This window comes from Heteronotia binoei, chromosome 12, assembly GCF_032191835.1.
Source record: "Heteronotia binoei isolate CCM8104 ecotype False Entrance Well chromosome 12, APGP_CSIRO_Hbin_v1, whole genome shotgun sequence".
Taxonomy (NCBI): Eukaryota; Metazoa; Chordata; class Lepidosauria; order Squamata; family Gekkonidae; genus Heteronotia; species Heteronotia binoei.
In genome coordinates, this window is record NC_083234.1 from 63795120 (window position 1) to 63820304 (window position 25185).

A 25185-nucleotide genomic window follows, 5' to 3' on the forward strand; every position below is an offset into this window, starting at 1 on the left:
GCTGGATTTTATTGTGTAAAGTGGCAAAATCCAGTTGGAAAGTGCATTGAAAATGGACTGCAAGTGCACTATTTAATGCATGGGATCACAGCCAATGTGTGGTTCCATCATGCTGACTTATCATTTCGGCAGCAGAGCAGTGATTTAATGGAGTGTGGTGAGTCCTAGCTCTCTCGGTCCCTGCCCACCACCCTGCCAGTGCTGAACTGGGGGCCAGAGAGCAAGGGATTGTGGCAGCAGGATCCTGCCCATGTGTTCTGCCTGCAAGCTGGTGACATACATAGCTGGGACTCAGGGCCAGTTCCTCCACTGGCTGCTCTCCTATGACAGCAGACATTGGTGACCAGCATGCTGGTTAACCACATGTATCAGTTAACTGAGTGCCATATAGTGCAGCTTTTACTATGAAGAAAGGTTAAGGAGCTTGGGGCTCTTTAGCTTGGAGAAATGATGACTGACATGATAAGAGGTTTACAAGATTATGCATGAGATAGAGAAGATGGAGAAAGAAGTACTTTTCTCCCTTTCTCACAATACTAAAACTTGCAGACAATGAAATTTCCAAGGAGTCAGGTTAGGATGGATAAAAGGAAGTACTTCTTCACCCAAACAAAAGGAAAGGAAATTCTGGAATTCGGAGGAACTAAGTAGATCATGGCGATTGGTTGTTACGAAGTTATAGCACCACAGCATTAGCATGCTAGGAAATCTGAGTGAGCCCTCTACTGGCAAAGGGAAGGAACGGCAGTTATGGGTGAGTGAGGCTAAGAAAGGAAAATGAACATATGAACATATGTAGCTGCCTTATACTGAATCAGACCCTTGGTCCATCAAAGTCAGTATTGTCTTCTCAGACTGGCAGCGACTCTCCAGGGTCTCAAGCTGAGGCTTTTTCACACCTATTTGCCTGGACCCTTTTTTGGAGATGCCGGGGATTGAACCTGGGATCTTCTGCTTCCCAAGCAGATGCTCTACCACTGAGCTACTGTCCCTCCCACGGTTGTTGATCAATGGAGCTGATCAGGGCAGGTCTTTTATGAGCATGCACTTTTCCCCCACACACAGTGTGTAGAGGCGCTTTGCCTGCAACCTTTCTCAAAAAGTTCATACTAACTGGATTTGGGGAGGATCAGAGCAAAGTGTGGAAGCACCCAGAAAGTGAGTAACTGGAAGATGACTGTGTGAATACTCTCCCCCCCAAAAAAAAAATACCCCTACACCAGTTTGGGTGCACAATCTTTGTGTGAAAGCAGCCTGACTTAGAGCATCAGATATACTAACTTTGGAAATAAGAAACGAAGTAGAAAACAAAAGTATCATAATTGTAAACTTTAGCTCATCTGAAAAGTGGCAGGCAAGCTATTGTTAGGGGTGGATACAGGGATCATATCACTCCAGTGTTGAAAAATCTGTGATTGCTGCCCATTTTTTTCTGAGCACAAATCAAAGTGTTGTTTTTTTAACCTTTAAAACCCTAAATGACTAGAGGTCAGGGTTCTAGAAAGACCATCTCCTTCCCTATTCTCTGGGCCACCACTTAAGAGCTTCCTCAGGAACACAGTTGTGTGTGCCCCCCACCTGTGGAGATGAGGTGGGTGGCAACCAGAAACAGGGCTTTTCTAGTGGTGGCACCTGGCCTGTAGAATGCCCTTCCCCTTCAGGTTTGCCTGGCACCTGTGCTGCTTTCTTTCAGGCATCAGGGCAAAATGTTCACCCAGGCTTTTAACTAAAGGCCCAATCCTTTTCAACAGCATGCTATAGTTTGTCTTTCACCCAAGAAATATTTAAGAAATATTCAATACAAGAACTCGTGGGCATTCGATGAAATTGCTGAGCAGACAGGTTAAAACGGATAAAAGGAAGTACTTCTTCACCCAAAGGGTGATTAACATGTGGAATTCACTGCCACAGGAGGTGGTGGCGTCCACAAGCATAGCCACCTTCAAGAAGGGGTTAGATAAAAATATGGAGCAGAGGTCCATCAGTGGCTATTAGCCACAGTGTGTGTGTGTGTGTGTGTATATATATATATATATATATATTTGGCCGCTGTGTGACACAGAATGTTGGACTGGATGGGCCATTGGCCTGATCTAACATGGCTTCTCTTATGTTCTTATGTTCTAAGACCTATTTTAATGCTTCATGTTTTGTGTTGGTTTATACTCTGCTGTGTTTTGAATGGTGGGTTTTAATAACTTTGAAAATATTTTATGTTTTTATTGTGTTTTGTTTCGTCCGTCGCTTAGACAGGTTCCCTGGAGTGGTGGCATAGGAATTTTCCAAACCAACAATGTCTTGCATACTTCCTCAGGGATATCCTCATACCTACCTATCCTCTTTTGTGCCACCCCCCCCCCCTTACCTCCTGTAACTGGAACGTAGGAAATCCGGAAGTTGTCCACTCGTGCTCTTGGGGCAGTCCAGCTGACGATGGCAGAGTTTTCGGTGATATCTGAGAAACTGAGTCCCTTGGGAGCTCCCATAGCTAGCCAAAAGAGAAGCACACGGACACAGACAAGGAGAAGGAGTTAACATGCCACCCATTTCATCATCCGCTCTTGGTTGGAGGGAGGAAAAAAGAGAGAACGGTCTCAGATTTCCAGTCCATGAGCTGAAACTACAATAAATATTTAGTCCAATGTTACAACTGGAATGGGAAGTTTGATACTGCAAAGGTTTTTGTGGCAAGCTCAGAACAATTCCGTTAATGGCTGAGGATTAAATTTTGTCAATAATCTTGCAGTTGCAACTCACATTGCATCCAACCCCAGACACAAACAGAGCAGCTCAAGAGAACTGTATTGCTTGAATCCTAAATTGCCCTCTCCCACCAGAGCAGAAACACTGTAAATGCCGAAACATGGCATGCAAATTTTATGCTAGATGATGTGTCCTCATTTCAGAGATTCACACATACACAGATGCACTCATGCCAATTAAAAGCTCTTGTCTGTTTCTGAAAAGGGCACCATTTTTCACATGCAAAGGAATGCACATATGGAGTAGCATCTTCCACTGAAATGAATGGGAAAGCAGTTCTATGTGGAGGAGCTCCTTCCATTCACTGGAATTCTGGAACCCCTCCCTGGATCAGCCTCTGTATGTTTATGACATACTACTGGGCAACCCTAGATGATTCTTCTGAATTTCCACAGCAGTTCTTTTCTATGAAATGTGACAGTTTATATGAGATGTATGACCAAGGTGCACTCAGAGCACTGTCCGGGGCTTAACATGCCACCATATTGGTTTATGCTCTGCTGTGTTTTGGAAAAGGAAACTCCTTTGCTGTGTGGCCTAATATGCAAAGAAGTTCTGTTTCCATGCAAATATTGACTGACGGGTGACATGGTAGAGGTTTGCAAGATTATGCATGGGATAGAGAAGGGAGAGAAAGAAATACTTTTCTACCTTTCTCACAATACAAGAATTCATGGGCACCCAATGAAATTGCTGAGCAGTTGGGTTAGAACAGATTAACACATGGAATTCACTGCCACAGGAGGTGGTGGCAGCTACTACAAGCATGGACAGCTTCAAGAGGGGAATGGACAAACATATGGAGCAGAGGTTCATCAGTGACTATTAGCCACAGGGTATAGATGGAAAGGAACTCCTTGAAAAGAAACTCCTTTGCATATTAGGCCACACACCCCTGATGTAGCCAATCCTTACAGTAGGCTATGTACTAAGAGCCCTGTAAGCTTTTGGAGATTGGCTACATCAGAGGGGTATGGCTTAATATGCAAAGGAGTCCCTGCTACAAAAAAAAATGCCCTAAGTGTGCCCATGCTTGTCAGGTATCCCACCTGCAGGAGATTCTCTCCCCCCCCCCGTCCCCCCTTTCTTCTGCTGCTCAGCTGGGTGGTGGAGAAAAATGGGGCGGATAGGGAAATGCGGGCATTGGCATAATCAAGGAAGTGATGATTTCACTTCCTGGGTTACAAGATGTCCTGTCACCATAGCACTGGGGACACTGGCATTCAGACAAACTCTATGGTTAAAGGTGTATGAGTCTCCTACTCTGCTACCCATGCAGGGTCAAGCAACTAAGTGACCTGAAGGGCACTGGAGAGGTGGCATCAAGATCTCCTAAATAAATCAATCTACAATCCTGCGAGTGTTGCAATCTGTAGGGCTCTTTTTGGAGTAGTGCAGAACACTGCTGAAGCATTTGAAACCATGTATTTATGCTAACTCAAGCGGGTCTGGTAAAATATAGAATTTCATGGACTTTCCATTAAAAAAAAAAAAAGACTTGCAGATTCGCGAGGAAATGGAACTTAGACCTAGGGATGCAGAAATTCCCCCCCTGCAATGTCAACAGCAGCAAGCATCTCATGAATGGGTGGGAATAATGACCACATGCCCCCATTCTTGTGTCGCTTGCTGCTGCTGCTGGCCCCAACACTACCCTGCCACTTTCTACCCCTTTCCCCCCATCATGCCTGCACAAAGGGCAGACACAACACTGATTTTCCATGGTCTAGAACTCCCCATTTCCCCCTCATTTTCTCTTTCCATACTAAGCCATGTGGCAGCTACAGCACAGCTCAGAAAAGAACAGGTAAAACAGCTCTTGAAAGGGCTGCAAAAGGTGCAGGGCCATATGGAAGGGAGATACCTTGCACAATTTTTAAGCAGAGCACAGCTCTGCGTGGCCCCCTGTAATTGTATTTGAAAAATTTTATTGGTTTCCCAAAACGTTAGAGGGAATGGGTAAGAGGGAAATAGAAAAATAGAGTTACAAATACTATAATAACCTCTGGCATATGTGTAGAATGCTTTCTTAAGGTACAAATATTATCACATATTGTTATCTCTTTACATTAAGTCATCAGCATCTAAATAGTATATTCTAGTGATTGTAAGTCTTCTTATTAAAATGTCTGTTTAAGCTTACATTTCCAATATAAATGATATTATAATACCAAATACAGGAGAAAGGAGATAGAAATTCACACCAAAGAGTCTTAGGAGTCTTGAGCGTCTAGCCAAACGTATAGTTTCACCCAATATTCTCTTGCTTCTTCCTTAGATTTCCCAGCCATCAACTGGGATAAATAATCCAACTCAGCCATTTCCAGAATTTTCCCCACCAAGGCCAATCTTGTGGGGGTCCCCCCTGTAATTGAACAGCGCCCATGTGGACCCTTCATCACAGCCATTCTGAGGATACTCCTTTGTGCAAGATTTAAATATGTTTGTTTTTAATCCAGTTCAATAGGGAAAGCCCCAAGAGTACCATGAAGCATGCTCGGGATGAGCGCAACATGTGGACATCCCCCTTCAACGCAGAGGCTTCCTGCTTTCTGTCAAGGGAAAAAATCCCATGTGGAAGGAGCCACAGACAGAGAACACGTTGAAAGTGATTTGAAATACTTCTTTCTCTCCTTCCCCGCCCCCCCCTCCCTTTCTGGTTGTTTCTGGTCATGTATTTATTTGGAGGATCATGTACCAAGTAGCAGAACAATGATCCGTTTTCAATGAAAATGCATGTGTTGATGACAATCCATCAGTTCTTTCTAAATAGTACAAATTTCCCTCATATTCTTGCTTATAGCTCCCTGCATACTTGACAGAAGTACGAAAACCGCAGGCAAATCAAAGCCATCCCATGCCCTGGGTTTCTTTTAAACTCTCCTTTTGCCATTGTCTGAAACTTCTTTTGGCAACCTGAAGGGTGAAGGAAAGAAGAAGAGGTTTCCAAACACTCGGAGATGAGTCTGGCACTTGGACCTTTCTATTCAGCCTTTCAATTCTAAATGGTGTTTCTTTATCCAGTTGCAATGAAAACAACCTCAGATTTTAAGATGTTTTAAAAAATAAACAGCCCTCACGTGGGAGGTCCATTAGCAAAGTACCAGAAGCAAACCACATTAAAAGCTTCTATGGAGACGGGCCAGTTGCGACTTAAGCAAACGGCGTGCAGCGGTGGGAGCTGCGAGCTTCAGATGGCGTGCAAAATTCAAATTTAGATCGATTTAATTTGAAATGATGTAAGTTGTATATAATAAAGATTGGTTTAAAAAAAACTGACTCCATTTTAATGGGCTATTTTTTAAAAAATCTAAGCAATCTGCTAACTTGTTTTTAAATCCAAAAACAAAACAAAATAGAAGTCAAGAAGTACTTTTTCACTAGGCCGAACCATACTGTCCCCAAATCACGAAGAAAGAAGCTTCTGAGTCCCTTTTCATCACCTGGGGAAGAATTCTGAGCCTCTTAAAAGTTCACCACAGCGTTGCGCCGTTTTAGTTGATCTTAAACAAGACTTTTCTCTGGGTTGGGAAATTTCTGGATGTTTTGAAGGTGGAACTTGGGGAGGACAAGGTTGGGGGAGTGGAAAGGCTGATGTTTAATGCCACAGAGTCCAGCTTCAAAAGCAACCATTTTGTCCAAAGGCCCAGGTCTCTATTGCCTGGAAATCAGTCGTAACAATACCCCTTCTAAACTGTGGAGTCTTGTGAGCAAAAATTCTACTTTGTGTGCTATTTGGCATTAAAGCTGTGAGCTATTGCATAAATTAGTTTGCTCTGGGGCCATTTTTCCTGAGCTAAGACAAAAAGGTGTGAGCCGGAGGGTAAAAAACTGTGAGCTGGCTCAAACTAACTCAGCTTAGAGGGAACACTGGGACCGAATCCCCACTAGGCTTGTTCTGGCATCGGAGCTCTTTTTCCCCTGTCCGATTTCGCTTTTGTCTGATTTCGCACAAGCTGCTCTGGGGCTACGACTTGCCTCGCCTCTTTCCCCTGGCAAGCAAGATCCTCTGAAAACTGGTTTCTGCTTGCCATGGGAAAGCTCAAAGCAAAACCACTGTGCAAACACAAAATGAATCAACAATAATAGAATAAAGTGTCCAAATAATTTATAAAGATACCCCAAATACACAGAAAGTATGTTTCATGAGGGGATGGATTCCACAATAATTTTCAAGAAGATTCCATGGAGAATGCAAAAGGTCCATTCAAAAGGCTTCCCCTGGAAATTAAATCACAGTCATTTTCACAAGATGATGTTGATCCAGTCTCCCAAAATAAAGGCTCCAAAGGCACAAAGTTCCTTCCTTAACGTATGTCGACTTGATATACCATGTTTCGCAAACAAGCTTCATTCAAGAGCCATCCTATAAACTCACAACAATGACGTCAAACTAAGACATATTCAGTTTCCAAAAGGCACAGTGGGAGACTGGATCATACTTCCTGTATATTTGGAGTATCTTTATAAATTATTTGGACACTTTATTCCAGGGGTGGCCAACGGTAGCTCTCCAGATGTTTTTTGCCTACAACTCCCATCAGCCCCAGCCATTGGCCATGCTGGTTGTGGCTGATGGGAGTTGTAGGCAAAAAACATCCGGAGAGCTACCATTGGCCACCCCTGCAGATTCATTTTGTGTTTGCACAGTGGTTTTGCTTTGATCTATTTACTGTGTAGCCACTTTGTTTCCTGCTGTGGGAAAGAGGCAGGGCAAGTCGCAGCCCCTCTGCACCTTGTGTGAAATCAGATGGAAGTGGGTAGAGGGGGAGAGCTCCAGCGCTGGAACAAGCCTAGTGGGGAATCGGTCCAGTTGTAATCTCAGGAGATCTCCAACCACTGCCTGGAGCCGTTTACAATCTTTACTTCTACATGGTAATACGGGGGGGGGGGGAGGGGGGGAATCAAATAACAGTGATGCTGACAGTATAAGTTTAAATGGGGTGCTTAATTTTTAAAGAGTTTTGAACACCAGTCTTTCTTAAGGGAAGGGAAAGCTGTAAAGGTGAGTTTAAAAGAGGGTTAGATTTATGGCGAGGTTCATCTATAGATGCTAGCTATGGTAAATAAAGGGAACCTCCCTAATCAGAGGCAGTATACCCCTGGAACCCAGGGCCAGGTTGCAACATCAGGTGAAGACCTTGGCCTCTGTTTACTGTTTGTTTCATCCACCTGATTCACCCACGTTGCTGCCAGAGGAGAAAAAAATGGGATAACTCCCCTTGGGTATTACAGGCTGATTTTGGACATAAAAGCAGGGCTGGATCCACATATTTTTTGAGTAGGGGCAAACCCAAAAAATGGTGCCCCCCACTCAAAAATGGGGGGAGCAGCAGGCAATCTGACTCCCTCCCCATTTAAATACCCTAACAGGGTGTTTAAATGGGGGGGGGGAGTTGTGGGGCTGCCTTTGCTGACTCTCCACCTTGTGGAGAGGCAGCAAAGGTAGATCTGACTCCCCTCTCCCATTTTAACATCCCGGGGTGTTTAAATTGGGGGGGGGGGGCAGAGCCGTGGAGCTGCTTTTGCTGCCTCTCCAAGGTGGCAAAGGCAGGCAATCTGGCTCCCCACACATTTAAGCAGCCTGCTGGTCAGCTAGTCTTTAAAGAGGGGGGGGGGGAGCCATGGGGCTGCAAGGCAGAGAAGTGGCAAAAGTAGCTGATCTTTCTTCCCCCTCCTGCCCTGGGGGGGCCCCTGGGGCAAGACCCCTGTGCCCCCTAGATCCGGCTCTGCATAAAGTGGCACAGGATGGTGATTTAGAAATACAAGTTTGACTGGTGGTGATGGTGGAAAGTGTCATCAAGTCACAGCTGACATAGTACCCAGAGGGGTTTTCAAAGCAGGAGACTTTCAGAGGTGGTTTGGCATTGCCTGCCTCTGTGTCACAACAATCCTGGCATTCCTTGGAGGTCACCCATCCAAATGCTAGCCAGGGCTGACCCTGCTTAGCTTCTGAGATCTGAACAGATCCAGTAAGCCCGGTCTATCCAAGTGTTAAACTATGGATAAGCAACTCACATTTTATTTCCCGTTACAAATTCATGAGTCGTTTCCATCCTCCACTTTTTGCTGTGGATTTTGCAAGTTCATTTTTATTGTGTATGTACTTTGTAAAACAATGCCCCTTACTGTGTGTCGTGCATTTGTGCAGGGCTTGGATAATGCTGGCTTACTGATGTACAAACGATGCTGCAAAATGTGAACATTTTATAAGAAAACAAGTCGGGGAAGGAAGCTTTAAAAGGTGCAAAACAGAGCATCACAGATTCAGTTAGCAGAACTGAAACACGGATCCTCAGGTCAGCACTGCAGCAATGGGAAAGCTATTTTGGAAGCACATTTGTCTCCTTGAACTGGTGCTTGAAAGATCCTCAGGATAAAATACTCTTGTTTTGTTTTGACCACTGGTTTTTGTGCCTAGGGGCTTTTTTTTATCTTTCCTTGTATAGTTTTCACAGCTGGTGGATCTCTTTTGTTGCCTCCGCATGTTGTTACCTTGAGCCTTGGAGAGGAGAAGGAGCTCAGTGCCAAAGGAGAGTAAATAAAATAACTCAGCTCATGAGAATAAACTAGGAAATGAGAGAGATGGGGAATGGAGCATTTGGCAGAGTTAACGGATGGATAAACTATGTCCCTGCCTGAGGCTGGAACCAAATATTTCTATGAAATGCTGTTCCTATCAATCACCATCTGTCTATAAAATAGCAAGGAGCCCAGTAGCACCTTTAAGAGTAATAAATTTTATTGTAGCATAAGCTTTCGAGAAACACAGCTCTCTTCGTCAGATGCACGGAGGCTATGTAGAAACTGGCCAGAGATATATAGGTGGTAAAAGGAGGGGGGGGGGAGTGGATGCAGGAAGTGAGTGCCGTGTAAATGCAAAGCAGTTGCAAAAATCATTAATAAGAAAAGGTAGAATGCACATATTTATATATCAATGACTGAGTCAAATTATCATGTGACTATGTAAATTTGACTCAGTCCTAGTCTTGGATTGAATAGGGACTTCAGGCGGTTATCTCATTACCAGAAGGAACTGCCTTTCCCTTTCAGGTGTTCCATCAATAGAAGGAAGTGGTCATACCCAGCCTGGACTGCACATCCTGCTTTTTCTTATTAATGATTTCTGCAACTGCTTTGCATTCAGATGGCACTCACTTCCAGCATCCACTCCCCACTCCCCTTACCACCTATATATCTCTGGGCAGTTTCTACATACCCTCCATGCATCTGATGAAGAGAGCTGTGTTTCTCGACAGCTTATCCTACAATAAAATTTGTTAGTCTTAAAGGGGCTACTGGGCTCGTTACTATTTTATAGACAGGTGGTGATGGTGATTGATATTATTAGGTTGCCAAGTCCCCTCATGATGCTGAAGGGGGGGTCGGGGGGGCATTCAGGGAGGGGAGGGGATGTCCCTGATGTGACGACATCATGCAGATTTGATATCATTGCATTGGTGACATCACACAACAACACTCTACATTTTGGGCAGAATTGGGTTCAAACCATAGAGTTTTGCCCACAAAGCAGTGTCACCATGTGATGTCACTTCTGCATGATGTGATCTCATTGGGGACACTGCATGGAGACATGGCTGTTCAGGGTGGGGTTTCCCCCACCATCCAGCTGGCTGGCAGCAGGGAGATGCCCCAAAAACCAGGGGATCCCCCACCCAGACCTGGGGACTGCCATCCCTGTCTGTCTATGGCACAGTGGTTAGAGTGCTGAAGAAGGATGATCAATAAGACTCAGGTTGAAACTCCCACTCTTCCATGGAAGCTCAGTGGATGACTTTGGGCAAATCGCTCTGTTTCAGCCTAACCTATCTCATGGGGTGATTGTTCTGAGAATGAATGGAGGAGACACAAAATGAATTGGGGGTCACCACTGGGAAGGAAACTGCTGCGCAAATATCTAGATAAGTTTTTTTTTTAAAATCTACCTACATTTCCATAGAGTTGGGATGGGCAACTGGAAGCATGAACTAAATGTAGCTCATCTGGGTCTTCAGTTTGTCAACCTAATAGGTGCAGAAGAGGAAGCAGCATCTGTGGGAAGATGGCTTGCCTGCAGGCTAACTAGAGAGTTGGGCAACTGGAGTCTTGCTGTGTTGTCTTACACTCCAGCCTTATACTGAATCAGGCCATTGGTCCATTTGCCTGGAGAGGAGGTGGCTGAGAGGTGATATGATCACCATCTTCAAGTACTTGAAGGGCTGTCATATAAAGGATGCTGTGGAATTGTTTTCTGTGGCCCCGGAAGGTAGGACCAGAACCAATGCGTTGAAATTAAATCAAAAGAGTTTCTGGCCCAACATTAGGAAGAACTTCCTGACCGTTAGAGCGATTCCTCAGTGGAACAGGCTTTCTCGAGAGGTGGTGGGCTCTCCTTCCTTGGAGGTTTTAAAACAAAGGCTAGATGGCCATCTGACAGCAATGAGGATCCTGTGAATTTAGGGGGAGGTGTTTGTGAGTTTCCTGCATTGTTCAGGGGGTTGGACTAGATGACCCTGGAGGTCCCTTCCAACTCTATGATTCTATGAAATGTATGAGATCCTTTCACTGGAGATACTAAGAATGGTATCTGGGACTTTCTTGTGCAAAGCAGGGGCTCTGCTACTTAGCCAACTGGGGATGCCAGCCTCCAAGTGGGACCTGGGGATCCACCAGAATTACAGCTCATCTCCAGATTCCAGAGGTCAGTTTTCCTGGAAAAAATGGCTGCTTTGGAAGGTGGGCCCTATGACATTGAACCCCACTGAGGTCCTTGTCCTCCACAGGCTCTGTCACCAAATCTCCAGGAGTTTCCCAACCTGGATCTGGCAATCCTGCCCCTCCCCCCCCCCCGATCCCACCAATGGCCAGAGGGGACCTGGACCCTAAATGTGTTCCCCACATAAACTATTTTCTAGCCTGAGCCACAGATTTCCTTCTGCCTTTCGTGTTTGAGAGCAGCTTTTTCACTAGCTTTAACAAAACAACCCCCCTCCATAGCTTCCCTCTTTGGCTTTGAAAAACATCTCCTTACCATCAAAGGAGAAAAAGACTATTAAGAGCCTTAAAGAGGTTCAAGAGCAATAAATCAAAAAGCTAATTCCATTTTGCTGAGAGATTGTCGAGGGCCCCTGCTCCGTGGAGCAATGCTCTTTGAGGTATTTCCCTGGGAATTTTAATAGTCTTTGTTCTATCAGCAACTTACTCATGGACTCTTAAATCTCCCTGAAAAAAGTCTAAGAACTTGTCATTGGTGGGGGATGGTGTATGTGCATGTAGGGAAGAAATTATAACCACCATCAGTGGCTTTCCATACATTTACAATGAGTCAGTGGAAAAGAGGAGACACTGCTAGACAGCCAGTTGTAAACATATAATCCAGAGCTGGTCTAAAGCATAGCAACCAGCAACAGGGCATGGCTGTTCCAGATTTGGTTTGCCAAGTTGTAGCCCACTGTCTGTGGCTTTAACTTCAAGAGCTTTAGGACACAGAGGCCTAATCACACTTGCCACACTTGCTAACCAGCGGAGTGGATCCTACCCTTGTCCTACCAACTCCACTGAGCAAAGTTTGAAGACTTCTTCTAGGCTAAGGGCATGACCTCTAATTTAAGAGGCTTTTCTTCCAATGGAAGCATTGCTTACATTGGACAGTTCCTTAGGCTGGAGTCTAGTTCCTTAGAGGAAGACTGGATCCACACTCAAGACCAGTCCTAGACTGTCTGGCACCCTAGGCAAGGCTAACTTCTGTTGCCCCCCCCCCCTTGCACTGATAACATCACTGAGTCACGTGGGGTGACCCATTTGGTGCCCTCAGAAGGCCAGCACCCTAGGAAATTGCACAGTGGCAGGTCCAGCCTTGTCCACACTGGTATCTAGGTTATACTACGTCAGATTGTCTATGATGCTACCAAATGGATCTCTGTACAATAAAATGGAGAAGTGTCTAACCAGGTAAGCAGTTTGAAGGTGTTTCAATATGGAAAGCCAACTGGGAGCCAAATTTGCTCCTGGATCCTTTAGCTGGATTCCAACCTCCAATGGATATCCTTTAAAAAAAAAAAAGCCTGATCTACGTTTTGAAGGAATGTTTGGCTCAGGTAGACATAGACCTTGTAACTATGCAAAAGGCTACTGTTCCCTTCTGGCTAATTTTTGGTTGATGATGACTTACAGTCTGGCACGTTCACTACATCAGCAAAGAACAGGTTGGAGAAGAAAAATGTCATCCTTCTGTACATGTTGCCCATTGTTCAGCATTCTTTGGGTGCCATCTTAGTGGTACCCAAAGAGTAACAGCATTGCTCATCAGGACCATAAATTGAGGCAGTAAGCCATGTTTCATGTCATTGAGTGGAGCGATAGCTCCATTGCTCTACCTTCCAGCTAGGCTATCAGACATGCCATGCTATTGACCACCATTCAAACACTCCATGCGTATGAGGTCTATGAAGTATACTAGAGGAATCCAAACAACCAATGGTCTGTCTGGGGTGAAGGATAAGAAATTCAAGGGCAGGAACATAAGCACGTTCCATCCTTATAAATGCTTGAAAACCAATCAAGAAACTTTAGGAAGGGGAAGTAGAGGGCTGTACATGAATTGTTAGCAAGCAGAGCACCACCCACTGGGGTGTCCTGCTATGTAAATCTCATAGGGAGCTGTGCGCAAGCATTTGTTCCTTTTGTAGGGCTTGCACAGGAGAACATTTCCCAGTGGATTGTGCTCCAGATTCTTATGTAAAGAGACATGAGAAAGACACATGCAAATATATGCATGCAATTGTGCACAAAAATCCATTCCTTTCAATGCAGCGTGTGCAGGAGAAATCCTACCCATGCAGAGTGTTCCAGATCTTTCAGTGAATAGAAATATGAAAGACATTCACACGCATATACATATAGCTACTGCAGGACAACTTCTCTTGGTGGGTGGAGCTCTGAATGTGTAAGCGGACAGCAATGTGGACAGAAATGTGAATAACAGCAGGTGCACACACAGATGCTTGCATACATGTGGGTGACTCATGCTTTTCTTTTCCTTTTCAAAAGAGTACCTGTTGTCGCAATTGCATTTACAGGCTGGGAACGCCGTCCACTGGTAACTCCATAGAGATCTATGTAATATTCGGTGCCTTCCTTCAGCCCTGTTATATCTTGGGTGCGTTCATGACCTGGTATAATTAGTTCCAGAGGGTTTACAAGCCTATTGGCATCCCTGATTTTAAGAACAAAACTGTCAAATGCTCCTTCATCAGCTGTCCAAGAGAGACGGAAACCATCTGGGGTAGCATCCGAAACCAGAAGGTTGTCAACTTCGGGTTCTGCTTCTGAAATTGGAAACAAAAAAGCAGGAAGGAAAAAAAGAGGAAAGCTTTTAATTTTCCTTTTTTAAATTGAAGAAACAAAACTCCCAGGGGTCTGCCACAAATCAGATGTGAGTATGGCGTGAGTGTTCCAGCCACAAGTTCAGAGAAGTGGAAACAGTCGGCCTGCAATCCAAAAGGGGGGGAAATGCATTCAGAGATTAAGAGAAAGATGCATTCCTGACCGAAGATGTGGGTGTGATTGTTCTTGAAGGACCCCAAATAGTGCTGATGAATCACACACCATCTGTACCCCGCCATGCAATATGAAACATGCTGGTAGTAACCCTGATGTTCATTGGTTCTCTGCCTTCCATTGGAGCCACCTATCCTTTTGCCAGTCCTTTCAGAAAAAAAAACACATTAAAAAGCCACAGCACGCCATCCACATGTTCATGTTGTTGGCTTTCCCTAACACTAAAAAAAAATCACTGCAAACTGTGGGCACTTTCTCCCCCACCATACATCCAGGCATACTTTTTAATACTTGTCTTGCAAATGGCAAAATCTCTAGCATCCACATTAGTGTGGGCACCTTAAGAAGCTATTCAATGGGTTTGCCAGCGTATTGGCAGTCCCACTGTGTTTCAAGACATAAGCAACAGTGGGGGACCACAGGCAAGACAGCGACAACTGTGGGAGACAAAAATAACTCACAATGCATATAATTCCAGAAGTAAATGCAAAATATCAGAAAGTTCAAAAAGCACGCAAATGGTATTGTAAGACACCGTATAGCGAAAATAAATAAATAAATAAAAATTAAACAGTCCAAAACGTAAAAAAAAAAAAAATCTTCCAAGGTGTCCAGTCCAACCATCAAAGGTAGTCTTCATATATAAAGTCCTAGTAGGTACTGATAACAATCATGTGACTATGTTTCTTTCTGGGTACCCCAAGGCTTCAACAGACAGGAAGCATGCATCTAAAAGAGCCAGAGTAAAGGACCACAAGCCTGAGAATCATTTCAGATTATTTCTTTTTCAAGAGCTCTGGTCTGGCATATATAGCCTCCCTAGTAGATTCAGATTGGAACAATAAAGCCTTCTCACAATACATGCACAGCAGCTGCTCATTTCCAAACACAGAAGAACATGGAGCCCACTGGAAATAAGCAGTTGATGTGTGTGTATTGTGAGAAGGCTTTATTGTTCTGCTGTGAATCCTTCTACTAGGGAGTCTATATATGCTGGACCAGAGCTCTTGAAAAAGAAATATTCTGAAACGATCCTCGGGCTTGTGGTCCTTTACTTTGGCTTTTTTGGATGCATATTTCCTGGTCTATTGAAGTCTTGGGGTACCTGAAAAGAAACATTGTTACCAGTACCTAGGACTTGACTTATGAAGACTTTACCTTTGATGGTTGGATTGGACACCTTGGAAGATGTTTTGACTTTTGGGGCAGTTTAAATAATTTTGCTATACTGTGTCTTACAATACCACTTGTGTAATTGTACTACTTTCTGATATTTTGCATTTACTTCTAAAACTATATTCATTGTGAGTTATTTTTGTCTCCCACGATCTTTGCTGTCCATTCTGTTTCAAAGCATAAAGCGGTAGCCAACCTTCTCCATGCTTATCCTTGTCCATATATCAAAAGTTGCATGAGAGATACTGCTCCTCAAGCCATTCTTCTGTGCCAGACAGCATGGAGGTTCGGGCACTGATGCCCAAGACTGAGAAACTGTATATACTTTGCAAGGAAATTTTGGTATGAGGATGAAGAAATTGCATGAAAGTAAAGCATCGCCTATATGGTTTGTGCAGAAGCAAAACTGAAACAAGGATTTGCATGTGGAAACACAGGGAGAAGATGCTCAAATTCATCCCTAGCTTGGTTCCAGCATTCTTGTGTTCTAACAGATAGAAGGACCTCGTTAGTCTTGCATCAGTACTTCAGCATGAAGGCTTCATTAGATAGTCTTTCATCCTACCCAGTGAAACTGTTGCATTTTCTCACCAAGACTTGCACACACAGAGGAAAGTAAACACTACAGCTGTGTGTGGATGGACTAATAATGATACAGCAACAGACTGAAGAACATACACAAAAAATTGAACCAGATAACTGTGGAAACAGGCAATGCCTGGTGTACAGAGAAGAAGACCCTACAGGGGACAGCAAGAAGATCATTAGATAGGAGAGTGAAGCCAACACCGTCTCTCCTTTTAAATGTAATTCCTTGTCTGTCTCCAGATTGCTACTCATAGGGTAATATCCTTCTTCTCTTCAGAAGATCCTCTCGGTCTATTTTTCTCTTTCAGCTAGTGATGTAATCAGAACACTGTCTCTTCTGTTATCTACGCTTTAATCAGGCTGTGCAAGTTTGCTGTGTTAATTGCTCTACCAACAATAATATGGTCCCCAAGAGGACTAAATACAATCAACGTGGATAGCTATGCTCATATCATCATACTAGCTAGTCCTTCCCACCACTGCTGCGGCCCGCACGCCGATCATGAGCACGCTGGAGGGGTGGCATAGGAGCCGCCAGCCCCTGGTGCGGTTTTACCCGCTGATCAGCGGGGGGAAGGCCTTTAAAGAGCCCCAGAAATTTGGCGCTTTATTGCCAGTTCCTGGGCATTAAAATTGAAAGGAAAAGAGGAAGGAGGAGGCGGTGCTGTGAAAGGGGGCAGGGGGGCAGATGCAGTGTGGCACCGGGGGGGGGGTTGCTGCAGAGGGGGGCAGGGGGCAGCAAGACTGCCTGAAGCACTATGCACCCTAGGGCTGGCCCTGCTCCCCATTCATGTCCTGTAACCTCCATAACATTTAAAATTGTTTTTTAAATGAAACAATAGCTTGTTTTCAGTTGAGGAGAATTTTGGAAGTATTCCTAGATGATATAAAAGAGGATTAACAGAACAATGCTATATATTGTCCTTGGGACAAAACGACAACAGTACCTGAATCAACCATGACCTGCCACTTCTCTCTTGTTTGGTCCTCTGAGAGACAGAAAATAAACATCAAGGAAAAGGTAGGATGGAGTCAAGTTAGTGGATGCATCAGCAGCCAGTGATGAGGGAAGCCATGGTTGTTTGGCAAAGAGATGGCATTAAAGTTCTTCCAGAAGAGAGAAGAGTAGAAGGAGAAAAGGACCTCCTGGTTGCATTAATACCTGTTAGAGCAACAACACTTAAGGGTCGGGTTTGGCGACCGAAGGCAAAGCCATAAAGGACAACCTCATAGCCAATGCCGGTAATAAGGCCTCTAAGGGTCAGTTGGCGTTGAGTTCCTGAAAGGAAGAATTCCTGGGGGTCCAGCAGTTTGCCAGAATCCACCACGATTACTAGAAAGCTGTCAAAGGCATTCTCTGAGGCCATCCAGGACACTGTAAACCCATACGGATTAATTCCTGAGACAGTGAGGTTTTCCAGTGGCGGAAGGACCTCTAAAACAAGGGAAATGGTCAAGAAACACAAGATTCTGAATTAGACACAGCTGCATTCTCAACCCAGTATAAATCATAGGACTTTGGGCAAGGGTATGCCTAAGCGTATCAAAGGGCCTTTCATATATCATGCAAAATGGGGCTGATTTATATATGCTGGGAGGAGTTTTAGCTCAGAGCCTGTTTTGCATGCAATTGGTTTTGTGTTCTATCCTTGAAAAATTTATTGGAGACCCTGGAAAACTGCTGCTACTCAGAACAGATAACACTGAGCAAGGAGGACTAGAGCTGATTTACTAGAAGACAGCTTTGCATGTTCATAGAGGTATATCACTGGAAATCTCTATGGCTTACAAAATGTGTGAACTGCTTATATCACACACATCTGCACCATGTGATATAGTTAACAGCAGCTGTGCAAACAATTATTTGAATAACACTAACATTGTAAAGTTCTTGATGCTTTCACACATACACGCAACAGTACTGCATCATGGTTATTGTAGTCTGCAGAGATTGTAAGATGTGTATGACACAATGCAACCGTCAGAAAAATGAGTTGATAACTTGCTTATATAGCTGACTTCAGTAAATAAGTCATGTACAGAGCATGATGTGCTGCTCTTGTTTATGAAACTTTTTAATGCATCTATTGCTTACTATGGTGTGCAAGATGCATTGCTACTGTAAGCAAAGTATGATTTCATGGCCTTGTATTAGACTGTCACTATGGCTGACTAGCTGGAAACCCACCGAACAGGGGTCTTTGTAAATTCCAGATAACAATTTTAGTGGATCTAAAATTATGCCCTTCTGAAATTTGTTTTTAGCAGAATCCAGCAGCCTTTTCCCCAGAAGTCTTGATGAAATGGGTGGGAGTTAGTGCTAACAAGGCTTGCTTAGAATGAGGTAACTTCATGGTGATCTGACAGATATCGCAAATGTAATGGTAATGCCATGATTCTCATGTGGGATCATAATGAGCATTTCTTGGATGTCATGATTACAGAATGCCCATTGCCCCATTCATGTTGAACTGTTTTTAAGAAGTTATATGAGTAACAACTCTTTATTATAAAAGCTTTCAGCTTTCCCAGATTTGGACAGTCGTCTTGTGGGCAAATTTCAGGGACCATTAGACACGGTCATTTAAATAAGAGGCCAGAAATGTGATTTAAAAGCCCCAGTGACTTTTAAACGGGTACCTGTCATCACCAAAGAAATGAGGGGCTCAGGGGCACCCCCTCCTGTGGTTGTGCCCTGAACATTCATGTCATATTCAGGATAATCTACCAGGCCTGAGATGGCAGTGCTGTAAGCCTCCCCTGATACCGTAAGCTTCTGCGGTTCATGGTCTGAATACGAATCTCTATCATTTACAGCCAACTTGACAAAAGATTCATCTCTCGTGGTCCAGGAGAGGTTGAAGCTGTTGGAGTTAGCATTTGTGAGTGTGAGCATGCTCAGCTGTAGCTCGACCTCTGAAGGAAAGGGAACACAAGTGGAAAGAGAAGTGTTACTTGCAAAGTACTGTGGGTAAGAGAATTAGGGATATCTCTTAAACACACACACACAAAAGTAACCCTGCCGGTCACATGTTGGCCTGCTATTGCCTATCCTATGATGACCATCATTTAAAGTGAACAAATCAATTCATCCTTATCTTGAAGACCCATCATGAGCGTGCTCTTATGCATAAACCCATGCACCACCTTCTAGCAGGAAAGAGCCAAAGTGCTTGGAGGATGGATGCAGTTCTTATTTAAGAAGCATGGCCATGTGAAGCAGCCCTGAGTGACCCCCAATTAAGAATCCATGCTGGAACTGCCTGCATGCTGTCAGCAAGTGACAGGCAGTATTGGCATGGTTCCAAAATGCTGAAGACCCTGTGAAATTGAGCGAGTACTCAAAAGCCTCAGAAGATAATGGAATTCTCAAAAAAGGAACAGATATGGTGTCACTAGAACACCGCATGAGATGAAAGGATAGTTTCCCCCATGCCTGTGCTTCATTGACCATTTTCAAAGCATGCTTTTGCATTCTAATCAGGCATTGCCCTTGGACCGCAAAGGCTTCTGCATGCAATGCAAATTGAGAGCACCGAGCCATGCCAAGACTAGTTGGATCTCAGTTTCTTGGAGATGCCAAGTGCTGACAAAAATGGTCTGGCCTCCAACAGAATGTATGCCACAGTCTTAGAAAATATCAGCAGCAATGGCAGAAGTGAAAAAACCTCAAGAAAGAGATGGGTTTTGGTTTTTTGTTCCAGCTACTAACTTGGCATCATAATATATGCAGCGAGGCCAAGAAGAGAAGGCTTTTGACACAATTGAAAATAGCCATCCATGCAACATGTCCTCTGGTTGATATAGCACACATACTAAAACAAAAGGTATTGAAGGATTAACTCTGTATTGCAAATGTTTTGATCTTTGTCACAAAAGATAAAGCAAGATAGCATGCAAGATCTATTTCCCAAAAAGTCAAGCCATGGAGTCACCTGACCTCACAATGAGAAAAATCAGGCAATGGAAGTTGAAGAGGGGTAGAATGATCGACACTGAAGATCAGATGCAAGTGATGTTTCAGAAAGATGTCAGCCAAAGTACATACACATATACACACATATATGCATGTACCCAAACACATATCTATATATACGCACCAAGAATAGAAAGAATGTGATGGAGATGAGAGGATGTGCATATATATAAAAGAACCAATCAGGGTTCTGGTCAGTCAGCTCCCTTAATTTGGGGACATGTTCATGGCAACAATTGTCCTCCCTCAAAAGCTCACTAAAATTTCAAGAAATGATCTCTCAACATTCCAAAAGGAGACAGGAAGACATTTTCTTTGGGATTTTGCTTAGAACGAAAGGCATCACAGAATACAAAAGGCAAGCATTGGAGATGATGTACCTGTGGTAGCCAGAGTTGTCAAGGTCTGGCTACTTTGCTCATCAACCAGGCCATGAAGCCGAAGGGTATAACTAGAATTCGGTCTTAGATTGGTAAGGACAAAGCTTTGTCTGTCCCCTGGTATTGTGTGCAGCTGAGATTCCAGTGGCTGGTGTTGGATGCTGCTAACATCTAAGAGAAAATGGTCAAAGGCCATGTCCTGTGCTTCCCATGTGAGGGACACGCTGTCAGATGTAGTATTTGACACTATGAGTTTGCTAAGGAGAGGCGCAGCTACTATGAGAAGGAGAAAAACAAATGGAAACATATTATACCCTGGAAATCTTTGACTCCTTTCTTTGCAACATCATTTCCACCCCTCTGACTGGGATATAAGGGCTCAAAGATCTCTATTTCTGATGAAGGGAACATTGAATCTTGAAAGCTTATACCCTACAACTGTTGTTGGTCTAGTCATCTACTGCAAAGCAACATTGCTGCCCAACTGAAAATTGCCTAGAAATGTACAGATGCTTTCTATGTGTCCATCAAAATGGCAGGAATCATCAGGCAGTGCTCTAATGACTTCATACATTAGTCAATTGCACTTGTAGGATGTCCCTTCAATGACCCATCCATCAAGGTATGTCTCCTTCTTAAGGTCCTTTTTAACAAATCTAGTTATAGCCTTTAGGACCTTCCTTAAAAGGATCCACCCAACCGTGAACATCTCCTGCACAAGGTCTTTTCCTCCACCATATTCAGTTGTCCCCATCCAGTATAGCACCTTCCCCGATATGAAACCTCCAGTTCTGAATAGGTTTTTTGATAGGATTTCATTGGTTTTGATTGACTGCAATGCTATAACTGATTTTATTGTGATTTTAGCTGTTCTTGTTTGTTTTCTTATTGCTTATTTTGATGTACGCCATTCTGAGCCCCCATGGGGGAATGGGTGGGCCATAAATTATTATTATTATTATTATTATTGATGATGATGATGATGTTTTGTTTTATGAACTGCTTTGGAAACATCTGTTGAAAAATACTATGGAAATCTTATACAGGACTGAATGATGCTCTTTCACTAAGCAAAGAATCTTCCTCCAGTGGAGAGAATCTTCTTCCACTGTGAAAAATATTCCCTGCACACAGCAAAGAAACACATCAGAAAGGAAGCTCTAGCTGAGTCCTCTGCCTTGACATGTTCAAACAAACTTTTCTATGTAGGAATATTCCAGAAGTTTCACCCTCACCCACAGTCCAAAGCATACAGCCCAGGTACAAGCTTTCTATCTGAGGAAAATTACTTTTTTCCAGAACTTCCAATACTCATGCAAACATAACTAAGAACAAAAATATTCCAACAGATTAAAACACCTGTCTGTTCTTTCAACAAGTATGTTATGCTCCACTAGAGTTGCTCTTCATCAGAAAGCAATACAGTGGACAAGGGAATAGAAGGTAAGTAGAACCCTGAAAAGAAGAACTGTTAGTGACCAAGATAGGATGATATACCTGTCGTTGCTGAAATGCTTATTGCCTGAGTACGGTAGCCCCGTGTGAAACCATAGAGGTAGACAATGAAATCAGTGCTGGGGGATAGCCCTGAGATGTGAACAGTCCTTAAATGGCCTGAGATGTTGTATTCCATCGGTTCCAGCAACCTGTTAGAATCAATCAGTTCAATGGTAAACGTCTCAAAGGCTCCTTCGGCGGCTGTCCAGGAAAGGTTGAAGCTCTCAGAGGTAAGGCCAGAAACAATTAGACCACTGACTTCCGGTATTGTTGCTAAGGAGGGAAAACAACATTTTATTTTTAAAGTGAGGAGAGAGTTCAAGGCCTGTTGTCTTTCTGTCAATCTTCATGTCACTGGTTTGTCAAGCAAGGGGATGGAATAGAGAGACTGGCTCAAGCAGATATAGGGAAGAAAAACCAGCCAGAGTACATCTACGGCACCCAATGAAAATACCATCCATATGGCCACCATGCATGAAAAGAGAATGAAGGTAAGCAGCCCAGCAAGACAAAATCTCCTTCTGCTACAGATTTTTATAGGAGAGCTTGGATCAGCTTCTGTTGGAGGCTTTTTAGATATACGATCTCTTCTTAGATTGGTGACTTGGACTGGACTAGTTTCCAAGTTTATGAAGGCCTCATTGTTCTTTGATAAATTCCAGAGGAGCAGTGGAATTAGACTGCCGCAACAAAAATAACAAAGAGCCGTGGCACCTCAAAGACTAAAGGCATACGTTTTCATGATGAAGTGGTCTGTAGCTCATGAAAACATACGCCTCAACATTTTGTTTTCAATACCATAGATGGATATGCTAGGCTGACTTGATTCAGGCTTGTAGACACATGACACTGCCTAGGGATTGAACCAAGAACCCTAATGCACCACATGCACACCCTCCCAAAGAGCTGTGCATGGTGATCGTTCCTTCAGTGTATTAACAAAGGAAACAACCCTCTGCTTCTTCAAAGAGGAATAGCTATAGTTTTGTTGGTCTCCTGTGCCTCCACGTGATCCTTTTGTACTGACAAACATGAAATTCATTATCTCATTATGAAAATCAAATCAATGCATGATGGGTTTGGAACAGCTTCAAGAGGGAAATGGATAAGCATGTGGAGCAGAGGTCCATCAGTGCCTATTAGACACAGCTTATTGTACTGCAGTCGGAGCCCTCTGCTCACAACCTGAGTTTGATCCCAGCAGAAGTTGGTTCAGGTAACCGGCTCCAGGTTGACTCAGCCTTCCATCCTTCCGAGGTCGGTAAAATGAGTACCCAGCTTGCTGGGGGGGAAGTGTAGATAACTGGGAAGGCAATGGCGAACCACCCCGTAAAAAGTCTGCTGTGAAAACACAGGGGACTACCTCTATCTGTATTGTTGGAATTTTGTCTGGGGCAGTGATGCTCTGTATTCTGGTGCTTGGGGGGGGCACAGTGGAAGGACTTCTTCCCACTGGTGGACCTCTTGATAGCACTTGAGTTTTTTTGGCCACTGTGTGACACAGAGTGTTGGACTGGATGGGTCATTGGCTTGATCCAACATGGCTTCTCTTAAGTTCTTATGTTCTTATGAACTGCCTGTCTTCTAATAGATTCCTTGGTGACATTCATAAAACCCTTGGGATTGAAAATTCATGGTTCACCCATAGCTATTAGTCACGATGGCTATGTTCAGAAGCAATTTATCTCTGAATACTAGTGATTGAGTGAAGGAGCAAAAGGGCAAAACTTGTGCTTCAGTGTCACTGCTGTGGCCCTTCTGGGGCATTTTGCTGTGGAAAAGAAAGTGCTGAACTAGAGGGATCATTGGTGTGATCCAGCATGGCTTATTTTATATTAGCCATGCCCCACTAGCAATACTTGCGCAGCAGTGGACACAAATCAGTCCTTTTATTGTCATACCTTGCCTTTCTCCCTAGTGGGGTCCCAAGCATTGTTCTCCTCTCCTCCATTTTGTCCTCTTAGCCACCCTGTGAGGCAGGTCAGGCAGAGAGTGCCTGAGTAGACTAAGAACAAAGTGTGAGTCCAGTGGCACCTTTAAGACCAACAAAGTTTAATTCTGGGCATCAGGGCTTTCTTTTTTGTAGCAGGAACTCCTTTGCATATTAGGCCGCACACCCCTGATGTAACCAATCCTCCAAGAGCTTACAGTAGGCCCTGTAAGAAGAGCCCTGTATGCTCTTGGAGGATTGGCTACATAAGAGCGGTGTGGCCTAATATACAAAGGAATTCCTGCTACAAAAAAAAGCCCTGCTTGGCATCAGCTTTCATGTGCGTGCACACTTTTTCTGTGTATTAACAATGTATATGTATTAAAGAAATGTGCATGTACATGAAAGCTGATGCCCAGAATTAAACTTTGTTGGTCTTAGAGGTGCTCCTGGACTCAGACTTTGTTCTTTTGCTTCATACCAACATGGCTATCCACTAAAACCTGACTGGACTAAGGTCATCCAAGGGAGGGATGGTGGCTCAGTGGTAGAGCATCTGCTTGGTAAGCAGAAGGTCCCAGGTTCAATTCTCAGCAACTCCAACTAAAAAGGGTCCAGGCAAGTAGGCGTGAAAAACCTCAGTTTGAGACCCTGGAGAGCTGCTGCCAGTCTGAGTAAACAATACTGACTTTGATGGACCAAGGGTTTGATTCAGTATAAGGCAGCGTCATACATTCATATAAGTTTCCCTAGCAGAGTGAAGATTCAAAATGGGATCTCCAAGATCCCTGCCTAACACTTTAACTATTATACCACACCCTAAGCTATTCTCCACAAATGCAAATATGAGGGCCTTTTATGTGATTATTTCTATCTGTTAGCAAAGGAGCAGATACTTATGGCAAGATACAGCTCAAGGCTAGTTTAGCCCCATGTGGCATGCTAACTACTCTACACAGTCACTAGAATTCCATTAGAATGAGAGCTTCCCTTTTCTGTGGGCTGATGGATGCACACATCAAGAAGAAAATAGTACCATACAGAAAGGGGAGAGTGGCTTGCATTACTTCAGTTGGAAGGACCCATTCTGCCATCTCCAGACTATATGACTTCAAGTTAATGAGTGTGCTAACCAGGCCTGGACCTTTAAGCCTCAGGATAGAGCAAGTTTGGGGAGAAATGCCACCGGGCAGTAATCAAAACTGGATGGAGTTTTGTCACAGCAAGTTAGGATAAGCAAATGGAGTAAGAGAGAGCGAGAGTACAAAGCCAAGGTTATAAAATTCTTATCAGAGATGAAATCCTTCCCCTCCCCT

The 25185-nt window shown here is 43.8% G+C and overlaps 1 protein-coding gene across 8 annotated transcripts in view; it reads right to left on the reverse strand.

Moving 5' to 3' along the window:
• The window catches only part of TNC (tenascin C), a 77396-nt gene that overhangs the window by 23164 nt on the left and 29047 nt on the right, over positions 1-25185 (reverse strand). For 2 of the 8 annotated variants that reach the window (XM_060251789.1, XM_060251788.1), the window contains 6 exons: positions 21940-22212; positions 20443-20718; positions 18727-19002; positions 17249-17521; positions 13818-14090; positions 2366-2488 (listed from right to left, as the gene is read on the reverse strand). In XM_060251789.1, coding sequence (XP_060107772.1) covers positions 2366-2488; positions 13818-14090; positions 17249-17521; positions 18727-19002; positions 20443-20718; positions 21940-22212 — 1494 coding nt within the window. The remainder of the gene's footprint in view (positions 1-2365; positions 2489-13817; positions 14091-17248; positions 17522-18726; positions 19003-20442; positions 20719-21939; positions 22213-25185) is intronic. The other 6 variants (XM_060251791.1, XM_060251790.1, XM_060251793.1 and 3 more) reach the window with 4 other exon arrangements.